The following is a 26,034-nucleotide window of genomic DNA, read 5'->3' as shown; positions in this document are numbered from 1 at the left end:
TTTTTTTTTTTTTTTTGCCAAAATATTATTCAAATTTTTATCATTTTAACAAACAGTGCATATATCAGATCCATGCAACCTGTTGACTACAATCACAAACATTATTATGTCTACAAGAAAAAAAGAAAAAATATATATACAAAATACAGAAATCTGAGCATCCACCTTTAGAAGCCACAGTGGTAACTTTTTCAATTGTTTGCATTGTCCTCCAATAAATTTAGATTCTTAGCATTCACAATGAAAGGATTCCAAACACGTTCAAATGACTCCTGTTTGCCCTTAAGAATATAGGAAATTTTTTCTAGTGGAAGGGTAGAAAGCATCTGCCGTATCCACTGACCAGCAGTTGGTCTATGAGTTCTTTTCCAAAATAATGAAATGCATTTTTTAGCAATAAGTAGACTGAAGTCTATAAAAATCCGTTCATTTGTTGTATATTTATGTTTTTCTGGATATATGCCAAACAGAAATAGCTTTGGGTCTAACATGACTTGTTTAGAAATCATTTTTTCAATTATTTCCCTGATTTCCCTCCAGAACAATGCAGTTTGTCGACAATACCAGTGTTCCTTTGCATTTTGAACATTTGGAGCTACAATTATTTATTCAGATTTTTTTTTTTTTTTTTTTTTTTTTTTTTTTTTTTTTTTTTTAGAAATGATCTGCCTTAGAGGATTAAATATGCTAAATGTTACAGACTTTAATAAGATGAATTGGAAAACATGACAAAATGAGCTGATGTTTTCAAAGTAAATTTTCCACTACAAAGAACCTGAAAAGTCACAAGTGAATGTAATGTGTAACGTACAGGCAGTGTTCATTTCGACCCAAGACTGTATACTGGAAACTAAATCCAACCAGCATTTTTGAATATTTGTTTCTTTATCAGTGACTCAAACTTGGTAAAGTGTCACTTTTATACTTTTATTCTGGAGGTTTTTAACGCGTGGACCAGTGTAATAGAGCGGCTGTCATGTTGTTAAACGGTAGGGGGCAGCAGTACACATCATAGGATGGTGTCTGCCGTAAATAGAGAAAACGAAGAAGAGCGGCATCTCCACACATCACAGCGACAGCTAACCGCTAGCTAGCTAAAATTAGTAAACCACGAAATATGAACTCGTAATCATTTTTTTGGAGAAGGGTCAATAAAGCTGCGACATTTGATAACGTGTTTGATATAGGTATGTTGATAAGTTTAATTCACAGTTTTCCTAAACGTTGCAAAATACCGCAGGTGCTGTGCAATGCTAGCTAAAACGCTAGCTACAAGTTGAAAACATTAGCACACGCTAATGCCGCTAACGTTCCCTGTAACGTTCATAGGTTAGTGGTGGATGTGTGAGGTTTTATGGGTTTCATGCTTTCTGTTGAACTTTTCTGAAGTCTAACGTATGTAACAAGCAAAGCCTGCTACGTAGATAGATTAAAAAACATCTTCCACAGTGTGATGAAGTCCTTGAACGTTGTGGATTTTAGCCATATTTTAATTTTTTGTCTGTTATGGGAGTTATGGGGGCGGCAGTAGAGATGAGCTAAACCTGTTGCCCTACCTCAAAAAGGAAGCATCTAAATAAGACTTAACATGAACGTTATCCCAAAACAGGCACAGAGGACAACCCTTCAGGATGTATGCTGTGCACAGGCAAGCCCACACACCCACTGCAGTGGAATTTTCTGTCTACTGCAACTTCATTTCCAGTAAGGAGAAGAACTTGGTGGTCGCAGGAACATCTCAGCTCTTTGTCTACAGGATTATTCACGATGTAGAGGTAAAGAAAGATTTCCCTTGAGCCTAGGTCGTGTAAATGTGTCAGCTTTCAGGCTTATTGTCTCACTATATGTGTAATATTTCATTTACTGTCATTTTAGAGTACATCGAAGAGTGACAAGTCTTCAGGTATGTCAGCCCTCTTCCTTTATATGTGTATGTTTTCCAAGTGGGAAGTCAGTAATGAATTGACCAATGTGTGTTTTCTCTTATCATTTAGATGCTAAAGCTCGTAAGGAGAAGCTGGAGCAAGTGGCATCTTTCTCCCTCTTTGGCAATGTCATGTCCATGGCAAGTGTGCAGCTTGTAGGAGCCAGCAGAGATGCACTACTGCTTAGTTTCAAAGATGCCAAGGTAACTGACTCTGACCATAGTGCTGTTTAACATGACACATTGGCTTAATGCTTTAACTCTGTTTTTGCTGGTTGGTTTGCTCATCAGTTATCAGTTGTGGAGTATGATCCTGGGACACATGACCTCAAGACACTTTCTCTTCATTTCTTTGAAGAGCCAGAGCTCAGAGTATGTACAGTTAAAAACACACTGAAAGCTCACAGTTCACTTTCACTGTTTTTTACTTATTTATCATTTTCTAATATACAAACATAAGCGTTTTGTATCCGGATTAGCTTGATATGTTTTCATTTTTCTGTATTTAGGATGGCTTTGTGCAAAATGTGCACATCCCCATTGTCCGTGTAGATCCAGAGAACCGCTGTGCTGTCATGCTGATTTATGGCACAAAGCTGGTGGTGTTGCCATTCAGAAAGGACACATTAGCTGATGAACAGGAAGGTGGAGTTGGAGAAGGGTATGTCTGCAGACCATTACACACGTTACTCAGGGCTTGTTTTTGTGTCCATTTTGCCACGATTTTGAAGATTTTTCCACTCCTTAACTCACCAGAACTGTTACCATTTACCTATTGACAGTGAGTCCCTATGCAGGATTAGTAAAATAAGCATTTTTAGTATCATTTTGCTTCTTTATGTGTCAGTTTGGTTTTGAGTTTGGGATTTTTCAATAGGCTTTATTTTTATTCTTTTTATTTTCTGTATTATTATTATTATTATTATTATTATTATTATCATTATTTTTTATTTCAGTTTGGCTCATGATTTCTGCTAAGTTTTAGTCGGTCAACGTTAAAGATAGACCAATTATTGAACTAGATATTTTCAGTTTTATCATCATAGGTATGCTGTATGTATCTTTTCCCCCAGTTATCAGATGATTGTGTCATTGGTATATGTAAATGTGTTTATATTTACAAAAGCTAATTAAGTTGGTCAGTCAGGGTAAGGTTAAGATTGTTATTAATGAACAAATCACAGATTTGACTTTTTTGCTGCATCTTCGAAAATGTTTCACCTTTTCTGGAAATGGAGTTCCTGCTAATCTACCTGGTGTCAGTTAGATTTACATTGTTCACTGAATTTTTATTTAGTTTCTGAAAACATTTTACCTCTGTTTTAATTAATTAAAAAAAAATTTCAGTTTCATTTGGATTTTTTTTTTGCTTATCATGTAGAATTGTATTTTCTGCTATTTTCAGCTGTAAAAATGTGTACTTTCTATGACAGTGTGTAAATTAAATAAAGTCTGAAATGGAGATTTCTTTAACCATAATGACCCTGTTCTGTATCCTGTCTGCAGACCCAAGTCCAGCTTCCTCCCCAGTTACATCATTGATGTCCGTGAGCTGGATGAGAAGCTGCTCAACATCATCGACATGAAGTTCCTCCATGGCTACTATGAGCCAACGTTACTCATCCTGTTTGAGCCCAATCAGACATGGCCTGGGTCAGTCTCCAGCTCCATATTCAGCAATTGTAACTGCTGGAAAGATGGATTTCTTTTTTTAATTTTTTTTAATCAGTCAGCAATGTTTTATTCAGTATGTTTCTGCATCATTGTCATTGTGGCAGGCGTGTGGCTGTGCGTCAGGACACATGCAGCATCGTTGCCATTTCCCTCAACATCATGCAAAAAGTCCACCCGGTTATCTGGTCCCTCAGTAACCTGCCCTTTGACTGCACACAAGTCATGGCTGTCCCCAAACCGATCGGTGAGCTCAGTATACTATCACTAATACTCATTACTGTAGTCATATTCACATCTTGGTTTGACTGTGGTACTATGCTGTGGTTCACTTGTGTGTCATTTTTCAGGAGGTGTTGTGGTGTTTGCTGTAAATTCATTGTTGTACTTGAACCAGAGCGTTCCACCGTATGGAGTTTCTCTGAACTCTCAGACAACTGGGACCACAGCATTCCCTCTGCGTAAGTGCTATTACCTGAAAATGTGCTGTTTTCTTAGGCCATTGCGATTTGCAGAGATGAAACAAAAGCATGTGGTGTTGATACAAATTACAAATATTTGCTCATAAAATGTGTCACCTTCTCTCTTGGTTTCTCAGGTGTTCAGGATGAAGTGAAGCTCACACTGGACTGTTCCCATTCAGACTTCATCGCCTATGATAAGATGGTCATCTCTTTAAAAGGAGGAGAAATGTGAGTTGAATGAAGTCATACAGGAGCCATGATGGCAGGTAGTGATTCTTGTTGGCTGAATGTTGTTTTGTCTTTTTGCAGTTACGTGTTGACCCTCATAACAGACGGCATGAGAAGCGTCCGGGCGTTCCACTTCGACAAAGCTGCTGCCAGCGTCCTCACCACCTGTGTAAGTTCTGCTGTTTACCAGAAGCAAGGATTCTCTTTTATCTACAGTATTTGGCTACAGCGATGATCTGTTCCTTCCTCAGATGGTGACCATGGAGCCTGGCTACCTTTTCCTTGGTTCCCGTCTCGGAAACTCTCTGCTTCTAAAATACACTGAGAAACTGCAGGAGACACGACTGGAGGATGGTAAAGAAAAGCAGGATGAAGAAAAAGAAAAAGAGAAGCAGGTACAAAAGCCTGTCATAAATACAAGCCCATGAAATTCACGTCTTTTGTGTTTTAGTTGTCAGTGTTTCAAAGTCAATCTTCTCTTAAAGGAATTTTTTCTGATGTAAAAACATGTCATATTTGCATATAATTTCCAGGAGGAACCACCAGTCAAAAAGAAACGAGTAGAGTCTTCCACCAACTGGACTGGTATGTTTATACTAATTTTCATATGGGCTGTAAATATTTTTGGCATCTAACTAAACTTGTTTTTGTTTTCCCAGATGAGGTGGATGAGATTGAAGTGTATGGAAGTGAGGCCCAGTCAGGCACTCAGCTGGCCACCTACTCCTTTGAGGTGAACGCTTGAAGGCTTATTAGCATTTTGTCAAAGCTCTTGTCGGTAAAAGGTGGTAGAACATTTTCCCTTGTGGTTTTTCCAGGTGTGTGACAGCATTCTGAACATCGGACCCTGTGCCACGGCTTCCATGGGAGAACCCGCCTTCTTGTCCGAAGAGGTACAAGCATTTGGATTGGGCAAAAAAATACCATCACAATCAGCAGTATTTGTTTCTATACTGATCATATTGTTAGTATTTATCACACAGATAAGTTACTAATTCTGTCTCCTTGAGAATACAGATAATTGCTGAGGGCTGGAAAAAAAGAACATTTATTAGTTGGACTGTAGAATATATAATATGTGCCCACATTTTTTCCTTGAATGGTAGGTCTTTAGGCGATTTTGCTTGTAAAATCAAAACCCATTGCTTACTGTAGCCAAATGGTCAACATGTACAGGGAAAAATTGTAGTATATGTATTTAGGTAAGTATTTAGGTACAGTTTCATTAGGTTTTTGTCTTAATTTCCCCGATTTCTGTAGAAATAAATGGGACATGAAATCTTATTACAATAATGCTGCTATGAAGGAACAAAAACAACTGTAGGCCTATTTATTTACACAAAATAAAATGGGAGAAATAATATAAACCTTCCCAAGATGCACCTGAATGTCTAATTTTGACAAAACAGAACAGAAGCAGCACATCTTTTAATTCCATCACTATTTTAATGCAGACATTTACACATTTGCTTGGATATTGGAGCCTAAAACTGGCTTTACATTTGATGTATCCTTTCCAAAGGTTATTGAATTGCCATAGATTTTATTACAGTCCTGTTACGAGACTGTCTTGCCATTAACCCTACATTTAAAACACTTTCTCTGTATGTTGCTACTGCCTTTATAGTCCTAGTGGTATTTTGTTTTTTTTAAGTCACTGACTTTTATTCTTCTTCAACCACAGTTCCAGACCAACCCTGAGCCTGACCTGGAAGTCGTTGTGTGTTCTGGCTATGGCAAGAACGGTGCTCTGTCTGTGCTTCAGGTATCTCCTCTTCACTCAATTTGTTTATGCATGATGTTTCTGAATGCACTGTCCTAACACCTGTGGTCGTGAGCCATCTGCCACAGGTCCAGAGGTGGTGCTATAGTGAACATCTGGGTCTTACCAGGGCTGCCTCAGAGATCTGCGGAGTAGCCTGTAAACACCCCAGACACAAGCTGACATTTATAAACATCTATGTGAGCCACAGCACTGGGATCTTTGTGCCATTCTTACTTTCTCACTTTGATTTTTCTTCCATTGTGTTCTTAGAGAAGCATCAGACCCCAAGTGGTGACCACGTTTGAGTTGCCAGGTTGCCACGACATGTGGACAGTCATCTCAAGTGAAGACAAAAAGGTATGGTGTATGTTTGCTTCAGGATTTCAATTCATTAGAACAGACTATGTATAAGGAGGTATGTCATGAAAACATTTCGCATTTGAAGTCAGACTGTCTGGAGTCATAAATCCCACCATCTCTGTGTTATTCAGTGGACTCAGGCCTGACTAAAAACTCTGAAGTGTATATCCTATTTTCCCAGGGATGATTTCTAACTTTTTAGATAGATTTCATCACACAGATTTGTCTTCACCTCATCTTTGCGTTGTGGAGTTTGTCTTTATTAACTGATTCGATGTTGTATAAAAGGATGGTTGACAGCTGTAATGACATATTGCGGTCCCGACTCAGTCAATCTGCTGTACAGACTCTGACTAAATTGTGTGATAAAGTGAAAATGGCAGCTCCCACAACTGATGGATTTTGGGTTCATTTTTACACAGTGAGAGGAAAAGGTGTTGTGACGTCGATCTTTTTACATGGTTTATGGTTGTTACTCATTTCTAGCAGCGCCTTTTGTTGTAGCAAATCATTTTGTCTCCCTTCCAGGCTGCAAAAACTGATGAGTCAGAGGACAGTGCAGAGACCGGCGAAGATGGTGAGGAAGGAGAGAAGGACAAGGAGGAGAAGGAGAAGGAGAAAGAGGATGAACAGAAGACTGAGCCTCCCCTAGAGGATGATTCAAAGAAACATGGTTTTCTCATTCTCAGCAGGGAGGATTCCACCATGGTACATTTACACATGAACACACACCCGGATGGGTTTAATATTGGTTAAAGCTGTCCTCTATATCTTTCCTGTCAAGCACTGAAAAAAGAAAGATGTCACAATCTAGCTTTTTAAAATCAATCAGTACATTTGACTACACTCTTGGGGGCTCTATGGGGTAAAAGAGCAGAAAATGGCTCTTAAATAAATAAAATATGTGTCACAGGTTACATAGAGGGAGAGAATACCTCCCTTTACATGCAGCTCACAATGTGGGATATTGTAATGGAGCCATAAACAATGTCCAGTTGGTGTCAGATTTGGAAACTGTAACCAAGGAGGTTGTCTTAACAAATACCCTCCTACAATATAGAGGAAAGCATGTTTTATCAATATAAAAGAAACCGTTTTTTCTTAAAGATATGGAGAAATGATGTGATAACATACCTAAAAAGAAGTTTGACTAATTAATGCAACGTGTCAATTAGGAAAGCAGGAATTCAACAGATGAATGTATATCATCTGGTTTACTGTAAATGGCAGTAACAGCATAAAGCCATGTATTATACAGTATCAGCTATAATCAGCTGAACTGTTTCAGAACAGTATGTTATAGCTAGTTGGGAGTAGCACGACACAGTGACATATAAGTCAATAAAATGAAACAATAAAAAATAACTTTTAACGCTGTCAAAGAAAAGGAGGGTATTGTTGTATCATCCACTTTGAGACCTAACACTTGTAACCAGTCGATTAATCGTACACACCAGTCCTGTCCCCACTGTGATGCATTCACAGTTGAAGATGTCAGCCTTGAGGTAGTTGTCTTAATGAAGCTACAAGCTGATTGTAAACGTTTATAAGCAATGATGTCAAATCTAATGTTATGAAGGCTTAAAAAAATTGTGTGAATAATAATACAAGTTTTCTTATTAGACTGACATGTATTTAGCAGCTCAGATTCATTTAGTTCTTGAAGTTGAAAGCTGACACACTTTTAGGTACCATAAATTCTGTCTTAGATCCAAAATAAGGCACTGATTGATCCATTAGTTAGAAATCTAATCACGAGTGTCCTTCTGTCTTCTAGATCCTTCAGACTGATCAGGAGATCATGGAGTTGGACACCAGTGGTTTTGCCACTCAGGGGCCTACTGTGTTTGCTGGAAACATTGGTGACAACAAATACATCATCCAGGTCTCACCCATGGGTATCCGGCTGCTGGAGGGAGGTAAAAGTTAAAAAGAACAAAAGAAAACCACAAAGTATTAAAACTGTTGTAGAAAAAGATATAGAAAAGTGATGCTGAGTTTCACTGACCTCCTTGCTTTCAATCCTTCCTTCAGTGACGCAGCTCCACTTTATCCCAGTGGATCTGGGTTCTCCCATAGTGCATTGCTCTGTGGCTGATCCTTACGTGGTCATCATGACTGCAGAGGGATTTGTCACCATGTTTGTCCTGAAAACTGACTCATATATGGGGAAGACCCATCGGCTGGCTCTGCAGAAACCACAGATTTCCACTGTAAGTACAATTAACTAATCAGTACTCACATGTCAGGTTTATGATCCGATTAATTCTTTCCTTGCTTGATGATTTGTATTTATTTGTAATTATACATTGTAAGCTGTAATCCTTCGCTGGTAGGTACCAAAATAGCCATGTAATAAAAATGATGCCTAATCTGTACCACATTTTTGTCCCATTTACTATTGGGCAGCTTTTGTCTTCAGATATCTGTATCAAGTGACGAGTGTCAGAAGGACAGAGCTTCATGGTGCATTCAAGTGCACAGAAAACTATACGTGAATGCATAAATATTGTTAAAAACAGGAACCTTTTTCAGACAGTAGATTTTGTGCGAGCATACTAGAGTTGATTTCTCTACAGCAAGTATGTCCTCTGGCAAAACCTGTCTGTCATGTTGAAGGCAAAAAGGCTGTGCATTTACACTTTAAATGACTGGGCTCACAATCTTAAATTAATAGCCCTTTTCTCATCATAGGGGCTTTACCAGGAAGTTTTACTTTACACCGAAATTTTAAAAAGCTCTACACATTTCCACCGAAATTACCTGGGTCAAAACCTTTCCCTCAACTTCAAACTTTCTGAAAAAGTTTCTAGTAGGGGGATGGGACTTCTTAGATTCGGCACTTAATGTTCACCCACAGTTGTTTAAACCAGTGTGCGTCTGCAAACTTTTTATTTCATTTGTACAAGCTTCAAAGTGTTTGTGTTTTGATCACTTGCAAAATGGACCAAAAGAAGAAAAACTATGAGAAGTGGACGGATGATGAGGTTTGTTTGTACACTGTAGGAGCATATTGAACTTGCTCCTACAAGTGCATTCAACTCATCTCTCTGTCCTTCCGAGTACACTAAAGAGCATATTCAGCAAATATGCTCAAAAGAGTTTGGACCTTGTCAAATGTATTTGCTGTAAACACTCAAAAGAAATTCAATGGGATTTCAAGTCAGTAATGCAAAATGACAAGACCTGATTTGAATACATCTCCAGGAACTTTGAGGTACAGTGGAAACGCAAACCACCAAGATGGTAATAAAAGTTCCTGGGAATCTGGTGGAAGAGGGGCTGTTGTGTACTATAGTTTGTTAGTTTGTTTTTCTTTTTCAGTGTTGGTATTATTTGATCTTTTGTGATATTGAAAAGTCTTAAAAAGTCACTCAGTTCATACTTAAATAGGTAACCCTGATACATTTGTCACATTAAAGGGAAAGAGTTTTTAGTCTAACTTGCCTCTCTTTCCACAGCAACCTCGTGTGATTGCACTGTGTGCGTACCGAGACATAAGTGGAATGTTTACCACAGAAAACAAAGTGAGCTGCTCTGTCAAGGAGGACACCATCATTAGGAGTCAGTCTGAAACCGAAACCATCATTCAAGACCTCAGGTGAGTCTGTCCCCCCTATATGTTACAAGAAACATCCAGCTTCCACACTTGAGTTTTTGTAACAGACTAGTGGTAAATGTGTGTGTGTCCAGTAACGCGGTGGATGATGAGGAGGAGATGCTGTACGGAGACTCCAACGCCTCTGCACCACCCCCAAAGGAGGAGATGAACCGCAACTCTGTGGCGCCTGCACCTCCTGGAAGCGAGGGGAGCTCAAATAAAGCAGAGCCCACCCACTGGTGCATGATCGTCAGGGAAAATGGTGTAATGGAGGTATGAAAGCAGTGTGACGCGATTGTATAATCCAGCAGTGGTCAGGAAAAATACTTATATATATGTTTGTGTGTACAGATATACCAGCTCCCAGACTGGAGGCTGGTGTTCCTGGTGAAAAACTTCCCTGTTGGTCAGAGAGTACTGGTCGACAGCTCCTCTGGCCAATCAGCGACACAGGGGGAGGGCAAAAAGGAGGAAGTGACTCGCCAGGGAGAGATCCCTCTGGTCAAAGAGGTGGCGCTGGTTTCACTCGGCAACAACCACAGCAGACCATATTTACTGGTGAGGTCTTACTTCTATGCTGAGATAAGGGACCAGATGAATTTGTACTTTACCTAAAGTAAAAACAGGATTTGACAGAATCTCGTCTTGTGTCCTAGGTCCATGTGGAACAGGAGCTTCTGATCTATGAAGCATTCCCATATGATCAACAGCAGCCACAAAACAACTTGAAAGTGCGCTTCAAAAAGGTAAGAACAAAGAGCTTTGGCAAGTCTTTAGAGTCATAAAATCCAATAATCTGAATTTTATACCTCAAATCATATATGGACAGAGATTGGACTGAACTGGCCTGTGGAGCATCTCCATCTGATCCTAGAACACTGAAAAAAATCACCTAAGTATTACTAAATCTCAAAGTGAATGACTGCAATATGTCAGATCTACTATTTAACCTAATTCCATTAGACGTGCTGTTACATTTAGATTAGAATGAAATAGGCCTCAGGTTGACTCTTTCTCACCTCAATGACATGTCAATCATGTTATGTTTTTTTGACAGGATCAGAGTTATTATCAGTGCTCCAAAAAGGTTCTGAATGAACAGTTTTTGACGTGCATAGACCCCTAATTATTTAGTCGCAAGTGTCAGTTCAAAGACGGGATGTTTAATATGCCAAGATAGTACAGCGGTGTTTAGGAATACAGCAACATCAAGAGACATTTTTCAACAAAGCATGTTAACTAAACTGCAAACATGACAGGGCAGGAATAAGAAACAGCTCTGAAATTGCCTTCCAACTTAATTGACAGGCAGAATATTTCTACCAAGCAGTCGATCATCTGAGAAAGTTAGCTACAGGATGTCAAACAAGCTCATCAAACAAAGTCTGATGCCTTTTTTTTTTTTTAAAGTGTTCATATTTTTGACATAATGCAATATGTTTCTTCAGTGACATGTGCAGTGAGGCATTTCAGGCAATTGACAGAATGTAGGCTCATTTAATGGTTGATACTACATTTAAATTAATTTTTGCTGTAAGTAACCCTGTCATTGTAACTTCACACTCACGCATATGTCTGTAAAAATTTAATTTTTTGTATCAGAGAGGACTCAGGTTATCAGAGCAGGTATATAAACTGTTGTGAAACAGTTTGTCATTTCTATCAGGACTCTTGTTTCATGTTTCAGTTTAGTAGTTGAATGTGTGGCCCTTCATTTACTTTATCTAAGGCAAATAAACTGGGCAGCTCTAAAATATCTTAAAATGTTCTGAATCCGTTTATAAGATGTCTTAAAAATTGAGTAGATTGATTTTATTTCATTTCATTATTTTAACCTGTTAAATCCTGGGCCATTTTTTTCAATTTTGAGTCATTGTAATGTAACACAAAACAATACAACTAGCTGATAGCAAAAGGATCATTCATACAAAACCAAGTCATGGTCAGAAAAGTGCAAAGTTAAGACAAAATTTGTTAGCATTTTGCTATAGTATGGCCTTTATTTTTGCTTTTCTTTGTCTCGTTCAGTGAGTTTTAGCAGAAGAGAAATTATCCTTGTACTGTTGGATCTGCTTAGTGTTAGCTTAGCAGTGCAAGGTTTGTCACATTGGTCTGTTTTATTGAATTGAATCATGACATACGCTAACATGACCATTAGCTTGTTTTAGATATTTGCTCATTTATGCGCTTGTTGCTTGGGTTGGTGTTTGTTTTCTGAACATTGTTGTTTATTCAGCCTTTAGCTGACCTTCTCCTGGTTACATGGATGTACGGAATGCGTGTATTGCTGCAAGTGTTGCATAGCATTACCAGGGGCAACCAGGTTTGGGTGATTAAATATATGTTTAGGAATAAAAGAACTGGCTCAAGAAATGTGTGTTTAGAGCTTGACTGAAGCCTGAACCTCCACCGTGTTTGAGAAAAAACTCCAGTTGTAACCTTACAGAGTCCACCCTGCACTAACAGCCAGAACTTCAATTCCTAATGGTCTTTAAAGGGGTCATATTTCGCTTTTTAAAATGGAATTATGCATTTTAAAATATTTCCCTGTGGTCTACATAAACTGTTAATGCTATGCTTGGGTCTGAATTCTTCATTAATTCAACTCCAAAGGTCCATCTTCAACCCTATTTCTGAGTAATGACACTAGAAAGCTCTGTTCCTTTAAATGCAAATGAGCCCATCACGCCCCACCCCCTACAGGTTGTTGACTGTGCTGCTCTGTCCTGTTTCTCCATACTCTGAGAAAACTTCGTCGGAAGTCTTGACCTTATATATGCAAATGTTGTGATGTAACTAGTTACAGACGTAACAAATTAAGAAAGAATGGAAACGGGTTATAGAAATCCACGCAATTTTTGCCAAAATGAATATAAAGATAGCTCTGCAGCACCTGGAGGATTCAAATTCAAACTTTTTGAACTATTTGGGTCCCCAAATGCACAAATAAATGTACCAAAGACTAAAAAAAGTGGGTTTAGGAAAATATGACCTCTCTACACGTACCATCTTCAAACCTGCAGAAACCCTGAGGGCTTGGAATAAAACTGACAGTAGTGTTTGCACTTCCTCTGTACAGGTGCCCCACAACATTAACTTCAGAGAGAAAAAATCAAAGCTCAAGAAAGAGAAGAAGACTGAGAGCGGCGTCACTGAGGAGAGCTCAGCCGTGAAGAGCCGCATCGCCAGGTTCAGATACTTTGAGGACATCTCAGGATACTCAGGAGTAAGTCACGCTTATTTTACAACTTCACACTCCTTTCTTCAGTCCCACTCTACACTCCGTGATCACACATTAAACACCCACATTTCTTTCCTGTTGCAGGTTTTTATCTGCGGTCCGTCTCCTCATTGGATGCTGGTTACATCTCGCGGCGCGATGAGACTTCACCCCATGACCATCGATGGCCCCATTGAGTCTTTCTCTGCTTTCCATAACGTCAACTGCCCCAAAGGTTTCCTCTACTTCAACAAACAGGTACATGTCCTTGTGATACTGGGCAAATCAGGTGTGGATCATAAAAAGCTGGTAGTTTTAGCAGGAAAATCTGTATGCTTTAAAGCAGGGTTCCCACCTGGTCTTAAAAGTCTTCAATTTACAAATCTGCATTTAATACCTTAAAAAAAGTCTTAAAAAGGTAGTACATTTGATATGGTAGGTCTTAAGTTATGTTGCCATACATTTGTTCACTGTATTGTGTTTAAATGTGTCTGGGAAATGTCCAAGCTACATGGAAAGTAACGTTAGTTGACTCAGTTCCACCTGTTCCAACCAGACAGTTTATTTTGAAATTTTGAACCAATTATCGCTCACTTTGCAGCCCCCAGTGAGAAGCCATTAGTCGCCTGAGAAAGCTGACGGGGCGAACTTTAAGGCACGGCTCGCAAGCATAAAGTAAACACAGGGAAGTGCAAATTTAATAATGCCTGGTTGGAGAAAAGATCATTCTCCACCTGGCTGACACAAGTGGAAGGGAACGGCTGTGAAATGGGCATTAAATTCTCTTCTAAGTAATCTTAAAAAGTCTTAAATTTAACTTATAGAAACCTGTATGAATGCTGCTGTGTTTTCCATGAATGGAGTGAATGCAGTTGTTTCCGATACAAATTCATGCAAATATTGTCTTATAAAGGAAATCAGAAACTCACATGGTTTAGTAAAATAAACCCTTTCAGCCACCACAGTCACATCTACACCAAAACCACCTGCTTAAACAAAAAAAACCAGAATGTTCTTAAAATAACAGTAATAATAGTATGTTTTTCTGCTGAATACTTAACAGAGTATTTGTTAAGAGCTTGTGTGTCATTATCCAAGTCACACTCTTCTCTTATTTTCTGATCAGTTCTCTAAAAACAAAAGACCCAAAATGCCTAAATGTTAATGTTAATAAGGTTTTCCAAGGACTTCCCTCTTTGTATCATTGTACCTACACTGCAGATTGGCAAGGAAACGCCCCCACAGCAATCGATATGTTTGTCAAACTGGACTGCTTCCTGTTTCCCCTTTAATCATGTTTATTATTCAGATCTGTCAGAGGCAGGAGCAAGAATGGAAATAGAGGAAGGGAGTCCTGCATTCTGAAGTAGTGTACGTGTCTGTCAGAAGTTGGACAGAGACTGAACCGCCTCATCTGAAGGGTTTCAGTCTGCACACAAATGTGAAAAATTGCATCCACGTGACTTTTGTTTTATAAAATATCTCCTTACACACAACACAAAAAAACCTACAAGCAATCAGACTTTACTGCAGATGTTTTGGATGAAGTAACAAAGGCAGATTAATTTTTTGGTTAAGTTTTAAAGTTAAGATTAAGTTGTAATTTCTAGGGTTAAAGAAACATTCTGCGTCTTTGTCCTCCACTGTTGTTTCAGCACACTACATTTATACATGAGCTTGTTGAAATAGCGGTGTGACGTCCACACAGATGCACACAAACCAAGTTAAAAGGAGTAAAATGTTTTCACTTTGGGGAGACATTAAAAAACCTTTAAATGACCTTAACACTGTTAAATATTATGGATGAGAGGTCCAAACGTAGAGAATAGTGTGTTACATTAATGTGTATTCTGCATTTTACTGCTGTGTGGGTTATAGGTTGCGCTTATTTGATTTATGTTAGGGGCTGTTGGTAGTTAACATTGTATAAGATTATCATATCAAAGTCAAAATCAACTTTATTGTCAGTTTTTGCCATATGTACATCACAAACAGAAAACTGAAACTACAAGACTCTAAGGCCTCACAGTGCAAAATGAGCATAGTAGAAAAAATACCAAAAAATAGAATAGACTATAACTATAAACATAGAATATAACAACAAACAGCAGCCAGTACTGCTGTCCCATGAGATCCACCAGGCCTGATATCAGCTTATGTCAGTTTATTTTCTGCAAATCCAAGAAGCTTTTAAAGCTCCATTTAGCTTAAGAAGGAGGAGAATTTTAAACAAAACCCATGAAGACTCTTAATCCTTCAGTTTAACATCAATACATTTGGAGACTCGCTTCCAATAGAATGTTAGACTTCCTTTGATTTAATTTCCAGCTTCTTGACCAGTTTTGTGTTTGTTTTCGTGTTTTTCCCACAGGGGGAGCTGAGGATCAGCGTCCTGCCCACATACCTGTCCTACGACGCCCCCTGGCCTGTGAGGAAAATTCCACTGAGATGCACCGTCCACTACGTTTCCTACCACGTCGAATCCAAGGCAAGTCTCCCTTTTTGCTCACTCACTCACTCAGTCTTCAGCCCATTTTGTGGCGACGTACGTGACACAAATTCCAGCCGAAGCCCACTCACACACACCTCCGCTTGCATAACACGATGCAAAATCAAAGCACATCGATCGGGCGTGCTGGAAAAGTTTGAGATGAAAGCCCTCTGGCCTTAAAGTTTTCTGACTGCAAGAGAAAAAAAAATCAATGAGGGTGACTTTGAAGGGATTAGTCTTTGATGTGAACTTTTTTTTTTTGCCTCTCAGGTGTATGCTGTGTGTACGAGTGTGAAAGAGCCCTGCACTCGCATCCCAAGAATGACAGGAGAGGAGAAGGAATATGAAACCATAGAACGAGGTCAAACGCTAGCACACACACTCACACACACCAGTATGTTTTCATTGTCACTGTGGTCGTAACAGTTCCTTTTTGGGTTTTTTTCTGCAGACGAGCGTTACATAAATCCTCAGCAGGAGAAGTTTTCCATACAGCTCATCTCTCCGGTCAGCTGGGAGGCCATTCCTAACACACGGTACATGTCTTTTGGGGGGAAAAAAACCCACCAAAATCAGTAGTTTTAAAAGATAACAGGCAGTCATGAATGAAGCCTGTAGCGGGTCACTTTTCTCATTTTCTCTGCAGCTGAGGGCTCGGCTTTAACTGGAAAGTTGCGGAAAATTAGTTCCGTCTCACTTGGCAGCTTTGGTTCATTTCACTGTAGGGCAGTTACAAATGTCAGGTCATTTTTCCCAGTCTCTGGTCATTTATCATGAACTACCACTACTGAGTGCATTTGACATAACAGATACACACTGCAGGTCAAACGTTTCGCAACATCTCCATTTTCTCTAAAGGACAAAGCCTTTTAGAATGCCCTGTCTGTGTTCCTGTGTTAAGCACCTTTTCCCTCAACATTATGAAGACATTATGTTACCTCCTGAAGTGCAGTGTTGTCTAAATGGAGCTGCAGAGGGTGGACAACATATGATTAGTAAATAATCAGCTCTGTCTTAAAGGGGTCAGATTTTGCTAAACCCACTTTTATTAGTCTTTGGTTCATTTATGTGTATTTGGACCCTAATAGTTCAAAAAGTTTGAATTTGAACCCTCCAGGTGCTGCAAAGCTATCTTTATATTCATTTTGGCAAAAATCAAGTGGATTTCTTCAACCAATTTTAACTACTTCTTAATTAGTTACGTCTATAACTAGTTAAGTCACAACATTTGCACATATAAGGTCAAGACTTCTGATGAACATTTCTCTCTCCATCCACTCCACCCATTATTGAAATGGTCAGCGCTGAATAACTTTCCCCCAACACACACAGGCTTTCTTTGCAGTTGCTAATTGGTAGATAACACAAATGCATATATGGTCCACGTATACATCCAACCTCCAGTGCATCGACATGTTGCCATAGTGAAGTGTCATCATGTAGCTCCATTGACCCTCTGCTTCCTCCAGGTGTGAACATTCACTGACCTCATGATTTAATTATGATTCATCTGTCAATGACAGATATACACACTTCACCAAGTCAGTACAAGCTGTCTAGTATAAATATGAGCTCCTTTTCATATAAAAAGCACTTTCAAAACACTGAATTAATAGCCATATCTTCAATAGCAGCATCTGTGTAATTATGCTTGTGAAGGGCATTGCATTTACAGGTGTGAATATTCATTGTCTGTATTTCAAGAGGTCTTCTGCTTCCTGAAACGGTCCCATTATGTTCTGACCAAGGTTGATTGGTCTATAAAAGCAGCATTGGACTGTGTTACCATACGCTGGACACCATATGATGTTATTTAGACAATATTGCAATGTAGGAAGTAATATATGGTGTTATCATGGAGAAAAAGGTGATTAACAAAGATAGACAATGAGAAGCATACTTCTAAAGTGTACTTCTGTCCTTTAATGTAGATTTTTCTTAGAAGTGTTATTAAATAAATAGTTATTTTTTGTTTTTTTCATAGTTATTTTTTATACAAATTTGTACAGCAGTAGTGCAGAAAAATGTCTAAACAATTGGAATTGTTTTTATACAGAACATATACAAAATACATACAAAACAAAAAAAATCACAAAACAAAGCCACCTATCCTCCTGGACAAATGTAACAGAGTTTTTGAGATGTAACTTACACTTAAACATAGGTACAAAATATCAGAGAAAAAAAAGGAGAGGAGAAAAAAGGAAGTGTTATCAAAGTGTTTGAACTTGTTTCCATCTTGGCCTTATTCGTATGAAAATAAAAGGGGTGGTGAGTTCATTTTATCTGACTAATGGTCTCTCAGAACACACTTGTCTGAAAGCCGTTGTGTGTAACCCATGTCCATAAAGGATTGACCTGGAGGAGTGGGAACACGTGACCTGCATGAAGACGGTGGCCCTGAGGAGTCAGGAGACTGTGTCAGGACTGAAAGGCTACATCGCCGCAGGGACGTGTCTAATGCAGGGCGAGGAGGTGACCTGCAGGGGCCGGGTGAGTCACAGCATCCCACATCTAATCAAAATGACATGTTATAAAACCTCTGAGCGTGCTCATATCTACTGCTGCCGTCCTGTGTTCAGATTCTGATCCTGGACGTGATTGAAGTGGTCCCGGAGCCGGGCCAGCCCCTCACCAAGAACAAGTTCAAAGTCCTGTACGAGAAGGAGCAGAAGGGCCCGGTGACAGCTCTGTGTCACTGTAACGGATACCTGGTGTCTGCCATTGGACAGAAGGTCTCACACAGTCCCAGTCGCTTCCTGTTCCCCTCCATCCCCCTGCTGGAGCTTTATCAGCTCTAACACACTGTTCTTCATCCCTCAGATCTTCCTGTGGGTGTTGAAGGACAACGACCTGACGGGGATGGCCTTCATCGACACTCAGCTCTACATCCACCAGATGTACAGCATCAAGAACTTCATCCTGGCCGCCGACCTGATGAAGAGCATCTCACTGCTGCGATACCAGGAGGAGAGCAAGACGCTGTCCCTCGTCAGCAGGGTGAGGTCACCACGGAGATGAGAAATGACCATATTAAGAGCATTTCGAACTCAGTAGTGAGTTAAAAGAATGAGAGCCAATAGTGACATGTAGTAAAGCAGAAATAAATGTTTTGTCACAATAGAGAAAAACATATTAAACACCCAATCAAATTCTATTAAATAAAGATGATAAGTACTAGAAGCACTCGCAGAGCCCAGACCTCCACCAAGGCAGATCAGTGGGTCCCCCCGTGCCCCCCTCCCGATCACCACCAAAATTGAACCATTTGTTCCTTGTACCAGTATCAACATTTCCTGAGATTTTCATCCACATCTGTCCATAACTTTTTGAGTTATCTTGCACACAGACAGACAGACAAACCAACAAACCAACGCTGGCAAAAACATAACGTCCTTGGCGGAGGTAATAAGTATGCAAGATGAAGTAGTAGTACACACTTCTAAACAAGGTTGTTATTGAACCCAAAGCAAGGCTGAAAGTAACACTAGCAGGAGGAAATAATTTAGCCAAAATAAAAATGATGAAAACTATGATTTAAAAATAAATACATTTTCCTCCAATGTCAATGCATGATTGGTTAATAAGTTTAAAGTAATTCTGCACAATATTGGGCATTTAATAAAAAGTTTTTCTATACATCTGTAAGTTCTTCATAACATCTTAACCATTAAAATAAAGATAGAATAAAAACTCCAACCATTCAATTCCCAAAAATAAATGTAAAACAGGAACTACTCATGCACTGGTAAAACTAAATAAAACAAAACCAATATCAACAACTAAAAAGATGAATTTAAAAATTAAATATGTAATTAAAGTTGATTGACTCTGGCTTTAAAACTGCAGTTGAATCCAGTTTAATGTAATGATTGAATAAATCACATGGGGAATTCATACCATGACGTAGACCGCCCCCACAGTCCAATCTCAGACATGATGTGAGTTAAACTGCATTCACAAAGGTCTAGAGTTGAGTTTAACATTTGAAAAAAAAAAAAAGTCAGAATTGACTGAAGCTGAATATGTAGCCTTTGTTTTCATGACAAACACTCAGACTCCAGCGTGTGTTCGATATATTATGTAACCTGTGAGCTCCACAGGGGGGTTGACTAACATTCATCCTGGTACCGATGGCGTCCTCCGTGGGGTTCTGGTTCATCTGGGTTCATCTTGAACAGAGTGGAGGAGGCAGCTGCAGACGGTCCAGGCCCTTGAGCCGTCCTCATTTTTCTTTTCTCTTTGTTTTGGGAACAGGACGCGAAGCCCCTTGAGGTGTACGGCATCGAGTTCATGGTGGATAACAACCAGCTGGGCTTCCTGGGTAATGTTTTCAACACCGCCTCATGGACAAACGCCAAATTCAGCTTATCACGCTTCTGTTTTTATTGACTTTTTCTTCTCTTTTGTAGTCTCGGATCGGGACAAAAACCTCTACGTATATATGTATTTACCTGAAGGTAGGTCACACAAACGCACTGCAGGATATAATTCACAGTGTCAGACACATTATGTAACACGGCGTGTGTCGTGCGTTGCAGCTAAAGAGAGCTTTGGAGGAATGCGTCTCCTCAGGCGGGCGGACTTTAACGTTGGCGCTCACATTAATACTTTCTGGAGGATGCCCTGCAGAGGAGCTCTGGACACGGCCAGCAAAAAGTCTCTGACCTGGGACAACAAGCACATCACGTGGTTCGGTAGGAGGCAGAAAACACACTCACATTCTGAATCTTTGCATTTTATACTAACAGTCAATAGGAACTTTGAGGTAGAAATGTCTGCATATTTCTACTTGTAGGGGGGTTGTAATCATTCATTGTGGATTTATTAATGACTTAGTGCTCGGGTAGTTGAGATAATGATGAGTTGTCATGTTGTCACGGTTCATTGCGCATGGGTTGGTCTCTTTGCAAAAGTGGACCAAATTCACATTGAGCAATGCTCAGTGGGTATCTGCACAATTTGAGGATTGGTTTTGAAGGCCTATATAAAGGCCCAAAAAAGGCCACCATTGTTAGTCCAGTGAACGGCATCATGCCATGTCTATCATGTGAACGTCGTCTCCAGGCACTGGGTATGGTGGAGGCCGGTTTGAGCTACAGTCATATAGCCAGGCCTATGTATGGGCTGTTCCCAACCCACAATCAGAAACCTGGTTGAACACCACAACACCACAGGCTCTGTTGACCATAGACCACATCCAGGGCGAGAGAAAGCGACAAGCAAACGGAGGCCATACCTGGTACTGACTGTCGTGACTTTGTGTTTTCCAGGTGCTATTTTCTTTTGTTAAGTTTTTTGTTTTGAAATTATTCTTGAAACTTTAGATTTTTGTTTCTATATGCCAATATTCTAAACAAATGATTCATATGAAAAAATTCCAGTTTAGGGTTTCAAAATAAAAATTATGTCGAAAAATATGGTCTCAAAGTTTTCATTGACTGTGAGTGTACAATAAAGGCAGATAACCGGTACTGTTCAGCTTTTAGGAGTGTTTCTCTTGTCTATTTCTGCTCAGATCTGTGTGTTGGACTCAAACACAGGGTTCCTGTGGGGTCTTAAGTCTTGAATTTACAAATCTGCATTTAATACCTTTAAAAAGTCTTTAAAAGGTATTACATTTAATATGGTAGGTCTTAAGTTATGTTGCTATAAGCTTGTTCGCTGTATTGTGTTTAAATGTGTCTGGAAAATGTCCAACAGAAAGTAACGTTAGTTGACTCAGTTCCACCTGTTCCAACCCGATAATTTATATTGAAATTAGGAACCAATTATCACTAACTTCGGAACGATGGGAATCAAGGCACTGGAATAAATAAATAAATTTTACTAAATTATAGGAGTCATGAATTTTTGCCAGTGAAATTTTTATTAAATTCTGTCCTAATTAGTCTTCAAAAGGTCTCAAAAACTCTTACATTTAACTTGTACAAACCTGTACGAACCCTGCAAACCAGCCACAGTAGAGATGCGTGACCTAAAGAAACTCCACATTAGTATTCTGAAGGAGAAACACTCTTGGCAAAAACTGGAATTTTTGTGTCTGGCAGACACACAAATTGACTCTTTGCGTAAATGCGATGTATTTGCCAATAAAGGTCAAACTAATAAAATGTGTCTCATATTCTCAGAAACATATGGATTAAAGGTACAAACTGTGAGCCACGTTTCATCACCTCATCCTGTGAATCTGTGTTTGTGCTCCACAGCCACGCTGGACGGGGGGATGGGCCTCCTCCTCCCCATGCAGGAGAAGACGTACCGCCGCCTGCTCATGTTGCAGAACGCGCTGACCACCATGCTGCCTCATCACGCCGGACTGAACCCAAAGGCCTTCAGGTCCGCAGCTGCATTCACCCACACTTCATCCCACTGAAGTTTCCGTCCTTTAATAAGTCATGTGACGCAGGATCGTTTGTAGGGATGGGTGGTGTTGTTACTGATCTGTATTCTTATCGGTTACAGTTCGAATAAGAACAGTTATTTTCCTTGCTTTCCTCCAATTTGTGGCAAAATTAATACACAATATAAGGACAAAAGTATTGGGACACATTGAATTCAGGTGTTTTTTTCCTAACAGGGTTACTTCAGGGTCGCATTCAGGTCACACTCAAAATTGATACAAGTCGCATTTAATGTGTAACAGGGTTTCTGCGGGTCATTAAAAAGAATTAAGTAATTTAATTGATTTTGTGAAAATTAAGGCCTTAAATGGCATTAAAAAGCTTTAAATTCAATGTCCAGAGGCATTAAAAAGTTAAATACTCTTGATGGGGAAAAAAGCATTGTTATTCAGGATTTATTTTGATTATATAAACATTGAATAATTTTGATCGAAAGTATAGTGTGATGATTGACAAGCGGAACCCTTTAATTGGCTATTGTTTATGGCCGATACACGAATGCTTGGAATGCAGCATGCTGTGAGCGTGCTCATGCCGTGGCGAAAGAGTGGAGGGAATATTAGCAAATGACGAAAAAATGGGAAAATGCAAGTTTCAGCAGAAGTGATTGAAGGAGGAACTATTCAGAACCTGGTTAAAGCCTGTCAATGGTAAACCGTCATAAAACTATAGAGGGTATGCACATACGTCACTTCCCCCCGAGGCCACGCCCCTCCAAGTTAGACTGAGTGGCAAAAACCAACCTGCTCAACATGGCGGAGTACAGCAGTAAACACAGCGAGACCGGGAAAATGTGAAATATGAAATTAAATGAAGGACAATTGGACTGAACATGGATCTGTACGAGCTACCAAAGAACAAGTGGTCCAACACTGACATGTGGACAGAAATGGAGTATCCTGACATCCAGGGTGTAGGGGATCATCACTATTTTTACCTGAAACAAATATACATGGTTTCATCATCACTGACAACCAGGGTCCAAAACTAGGGCCCAGAACCAGCTGAACCACAGTGCATTTCCAGTAGACCGTGTACTGACCCCAGTGAATATATGCAGGATCTACTGGGACTGAGGAGATTTACTGAGTCTAGTTCAGATCAAGTACTTTATACAACACACATACTACTGCTTTATACGAGCAGGGTACGACTTTATTCTGGTAAGTTATGATATCTTTTCCACCTGTTTTTAAATTACGACATTATTCTTGTAATATTATGGTTTTATTGTCGGAATAGGACGACTTTAATCTCATAAATGAATGACATTTTTATGAGGTTTTTTTTTTTTTTTAACTAAGACTTTATTCTCATGACATTGTGATTCTTTTTGTATTCCACTTTATTATCATAAAATTATGGGTTTTATATCGATATTTTATGACTTTATACTCGTAGTGACAGGTGTTTTTATTTTCTCATGTGGCCCTAATACTCCGTCGTAGCTTTATTCTCTAATTCCCCCGTATTTGAAAAACTAGGTTAGCCTCAGTTTAAGTTGGTTTACTAATCATGTAGGTTCAGAATCACAAAATGAAGACAAAAACCATGAAAGATCTGGTCATGAAACCAAGAGCTTTACTAAGAAGTAACTTTAGCCAAAACAATACGTAATTTAAGGTATTATTTTATCCAAAAATACAGCTTAAATTAATATTACCTGACACCAAACAGGATCCACAGATCTAGGTTTGGTTTCCTGGATTTGTGGATCCATCTACGTCTCTTTTCTTTGTCTTTCGGTGTCTGTAAAATGATTGCTACGACTGCTTTTCAAACCTGTTCATACAGTCAGTCGCACAACAGCTCTTCCCCATTTTTTATTATATGTTGTTCTTCAGTTTAGACAGTATTAAAGCCAACCCTGACACTCATCTCCCTCTCTCTGCCACTCAGTGGGCATAACCGCGGTGACTTCTGCTAGCGGTGATGTCACGTGCAGACCCTCTACATATAAAACTGTATCTGCAGTTGGACATGGGCATCAAATTTGGTTTAAGTGACATTAAAAAGCATTAAATTAGATTTGCGGATACCTGCAGAAATCCTGTGTAATATGAACGAGCACACAAAAAAATCTGATTTCACCAAAAAATCCAAATATTGTGTTAAGACCTGCTGTCTGAACGTAGTCTTTGTCCTGGTTTTGTGACGGATCATTTGACTTTTTACCTGAATATGACTCGTTGCTCTGTGTCAGTGAGTGAAGTGGCCATTTTCTTGTTCAGTTTTCCGTTTAGTGGGGGGTTGCACTTGTACATGTCATTAACTCTTTCGCGTTTCGGATCCAGGATGTTGCACAGTGACAGACGCAGCCTGCAGAACGCCGTGCGGAACATTCTGGACGGAGAACTCCTCAACAAATATCTGTACCTCAGTATGATGGAGCGCAGCGAACTGGCCAAGAAGATCGGTACAACGCAAGACATCGTAAGTTCACCCTTCTCCTTATTTGGATGGAGCAACTGATTTATCTTTCTAGTATGTACAGATTACAGGTACATGAATTTACCAAAGAAAACAAATATAAGGCCTACTCATCATGTAAGTAATGAGATCTGGATCTGGTGATTCCACAAAAATACTGTATAGTTGTAAGGGAAGTCCTTAATCAATAAAATAAGAGGTGTGTCCTATTTGTCCAGTGTAGTCCCACAGTTCAGTGAAGACACTGAGTTGGGTCAAATGACATGGAAGATATATAAATATATATAAATGCATTTGATTCTCCCATTATCAATATTGCAGAATAGAAGAAACATTAAATACAATCAAAAACACCTTTTCTGTCCAGTCTCATATTATTATCTGGGATTTACTAGTTTTTGTGAGATCAGGATCTTGTAATTATACAGATTTGGTGTTTAATTTCATTTCCTTTCGTGAAACTGGTGTATTTCCATCCACAACAGTCTTCATGTGGTGTATATTTTATTATCTGAAGTAAAATACCTGATAAACAAGTGGTGCCAGGCACAACAAACCCCACACCTCACACGTACTCAGGCTTATTTTAATATCAGTCCACTCTTTCATCCATATTCAATATTTGTTAAATACAAAAATTATGTATGTGCCAAGTTTGAAAGTAAAATGAAACAAAATTAATGTTTCGATAGACATTTGAAATTTCGCCCATTCTAAGTAAAGGGGATTTTTTTTTTTTTTAAATTTCAAGAACAAGATATTTTAGATATTTTGTGTGATATTGATGTCTAAAATTAATCTCTATATCTGCAATGTTTTAAGTAAATTGAGTTAAAATTGACATTTTTATAGTGATATGAAATTCTGCTCATTATAATAGGATTTTTTTTTTTTTTTTAATTCATTAAAAAGTGAACTTTGACCTACTTTTCCCAAAATGTAATTACATCTATTCTGGGTCACTGGGAATGTATAAACCCAGTTTGGTATGAATTCAACCATTAGTTTTGCTGCTAAAGTGTTAACAAAGAAACAAACCGAACCAATAACACCACCCCTTGCCTCCCCTTCTGGGGGCGGGGTAATAAGACACTTTCTTCTGCTGTGGTTGATACATTCCACAGCTGATGTCTTCCAGTCACTAAAAACACATTGCCTCCAGATGCATTTTGGGAGTTGATGGTTTATTGAGATCAATTTCATGTCGAATGAGAAGTGGTTGCATAACTGTAGTTCTTTCCTCTTCAGATCCTCGATGACCTTCTGGACATCGACAGAGTAACGGCTCATTTCTGAGCGTCACATTCCCTCGTCTTCGTCCCCTGGAGACCGGTTTATACAGAAGGGTGGGTTTTGTTACGTCCTTTTGTGGAGCTTGAATAGCTTTTCGTACATGTTAGAAACAAAAGTCATCTTTTCTTAGAATATTTTGTATAAAAACAGAAATAAAAAAAAAATCAGTAAAAGTAATGAAAG

The 26,034-nt window shown here is 39.1% G+C and overlaps 1 protein-coding gene across 3 annotated transcripts; it reads left to right on the top strand.

Moving 5' to 3' along the window:
• Window positions 1-1,046: 1,046 nt before the first annotated feature.
• On the top strand, window positions 1,047-26,005 carry cpsf1 (cleavage and polyadenylation specific factor 1). Of its 3 annotated transcripts, none has more exons than XM_030146789.1 (38): window positions 1,047-1,187; window positions 1,610-1,775; window positions 1,876-1,903; window positions 1,995-2,128; window positions 2,216-2,296; window positions 2,434-2,585; window positions 3,431-3,577; window positions 3,703-3,842; window positions 3,946-4,056; window positions 4,194-4,287; window positions 4,369-4,456; window positions 4,539-4,682; window positions 4,821-4,872; window positions 4,947-5,020; window positions 5,106-5,180; window positions 5,972-6,052; window positions 6,323-6,409; window positions 6,941-7,120; window positions 8,190-8,331; window positions 8,447-8,625; window positions 9,874-10,013; window positions 10,106-10,286; window positions 10,365-10,571; window positions 10,670-10,759; window positions 13,093-13,239; window positions 13,339-13,491; window positions 15,605-15,721; window positions 15,995-16,085; window positions 16,176-16,260; window positions 18,076-18,217; window positions 18,307-18,459; window positions 18,548-18,724; window positions 19,982-20,048; window positions 20,137-20,184; window positions 20,266-20,421; window positions 21,934-22,063; window positions 24,423-24,561; window positions 25,807-26,005. In XM_030146789.1, exons 2-38 carry the CDS (start codon window positions 1,632-1,634, stop codon window positions 25,852-25,854), a joined length of 4,404 nt encoding a protein of 1,467 aa, XP_030002649.1. In that variant the 5' UTR covers window positions 1,047-1,187; window positions 1,610-1,631; the 3' UTR covers window positions 25,855-26,005. The 3 variants fall into 3 exon arrangements, with proteins under 3 accessions (XP_030002649.1, XP_030002650.1, XP_030002651.1); XM_030146790.1 differs by having other exon boundaries at window positions 1,605-1,775; XM_030146791.1 differs by lacking the exons at window positions 21,934-22,063; window positions 24,423-24,561; window positions 25,807-26,005 and adding an exon at window positions 21,175-21,319 and having other exon boundaries at window positions 20,266-20,464.
• Window positions 26,006-26,034: the final 29 nt, after the last annotated feature.

Source organism: Sphaeramia orbicularis, chromosome 11, assembly GCF_902148855.1.
Source record: "Sphaeramia orbicularis chromosome 11, fSphaOr1.1, whole genome shotgun sequence".
Taxonomy (NCBI): Eukaryota; Metazoa; Chordata; class Actinopteri; order Kurtiformes; family Apogonidae; genus Sphaeramia; species Sphaeramia orbicularis.
The sequence above is the reverse complement of the archived record's forward strand: the minus strand, read 5'-3'. Positions and strand labels throughout refer to the sequence as shown.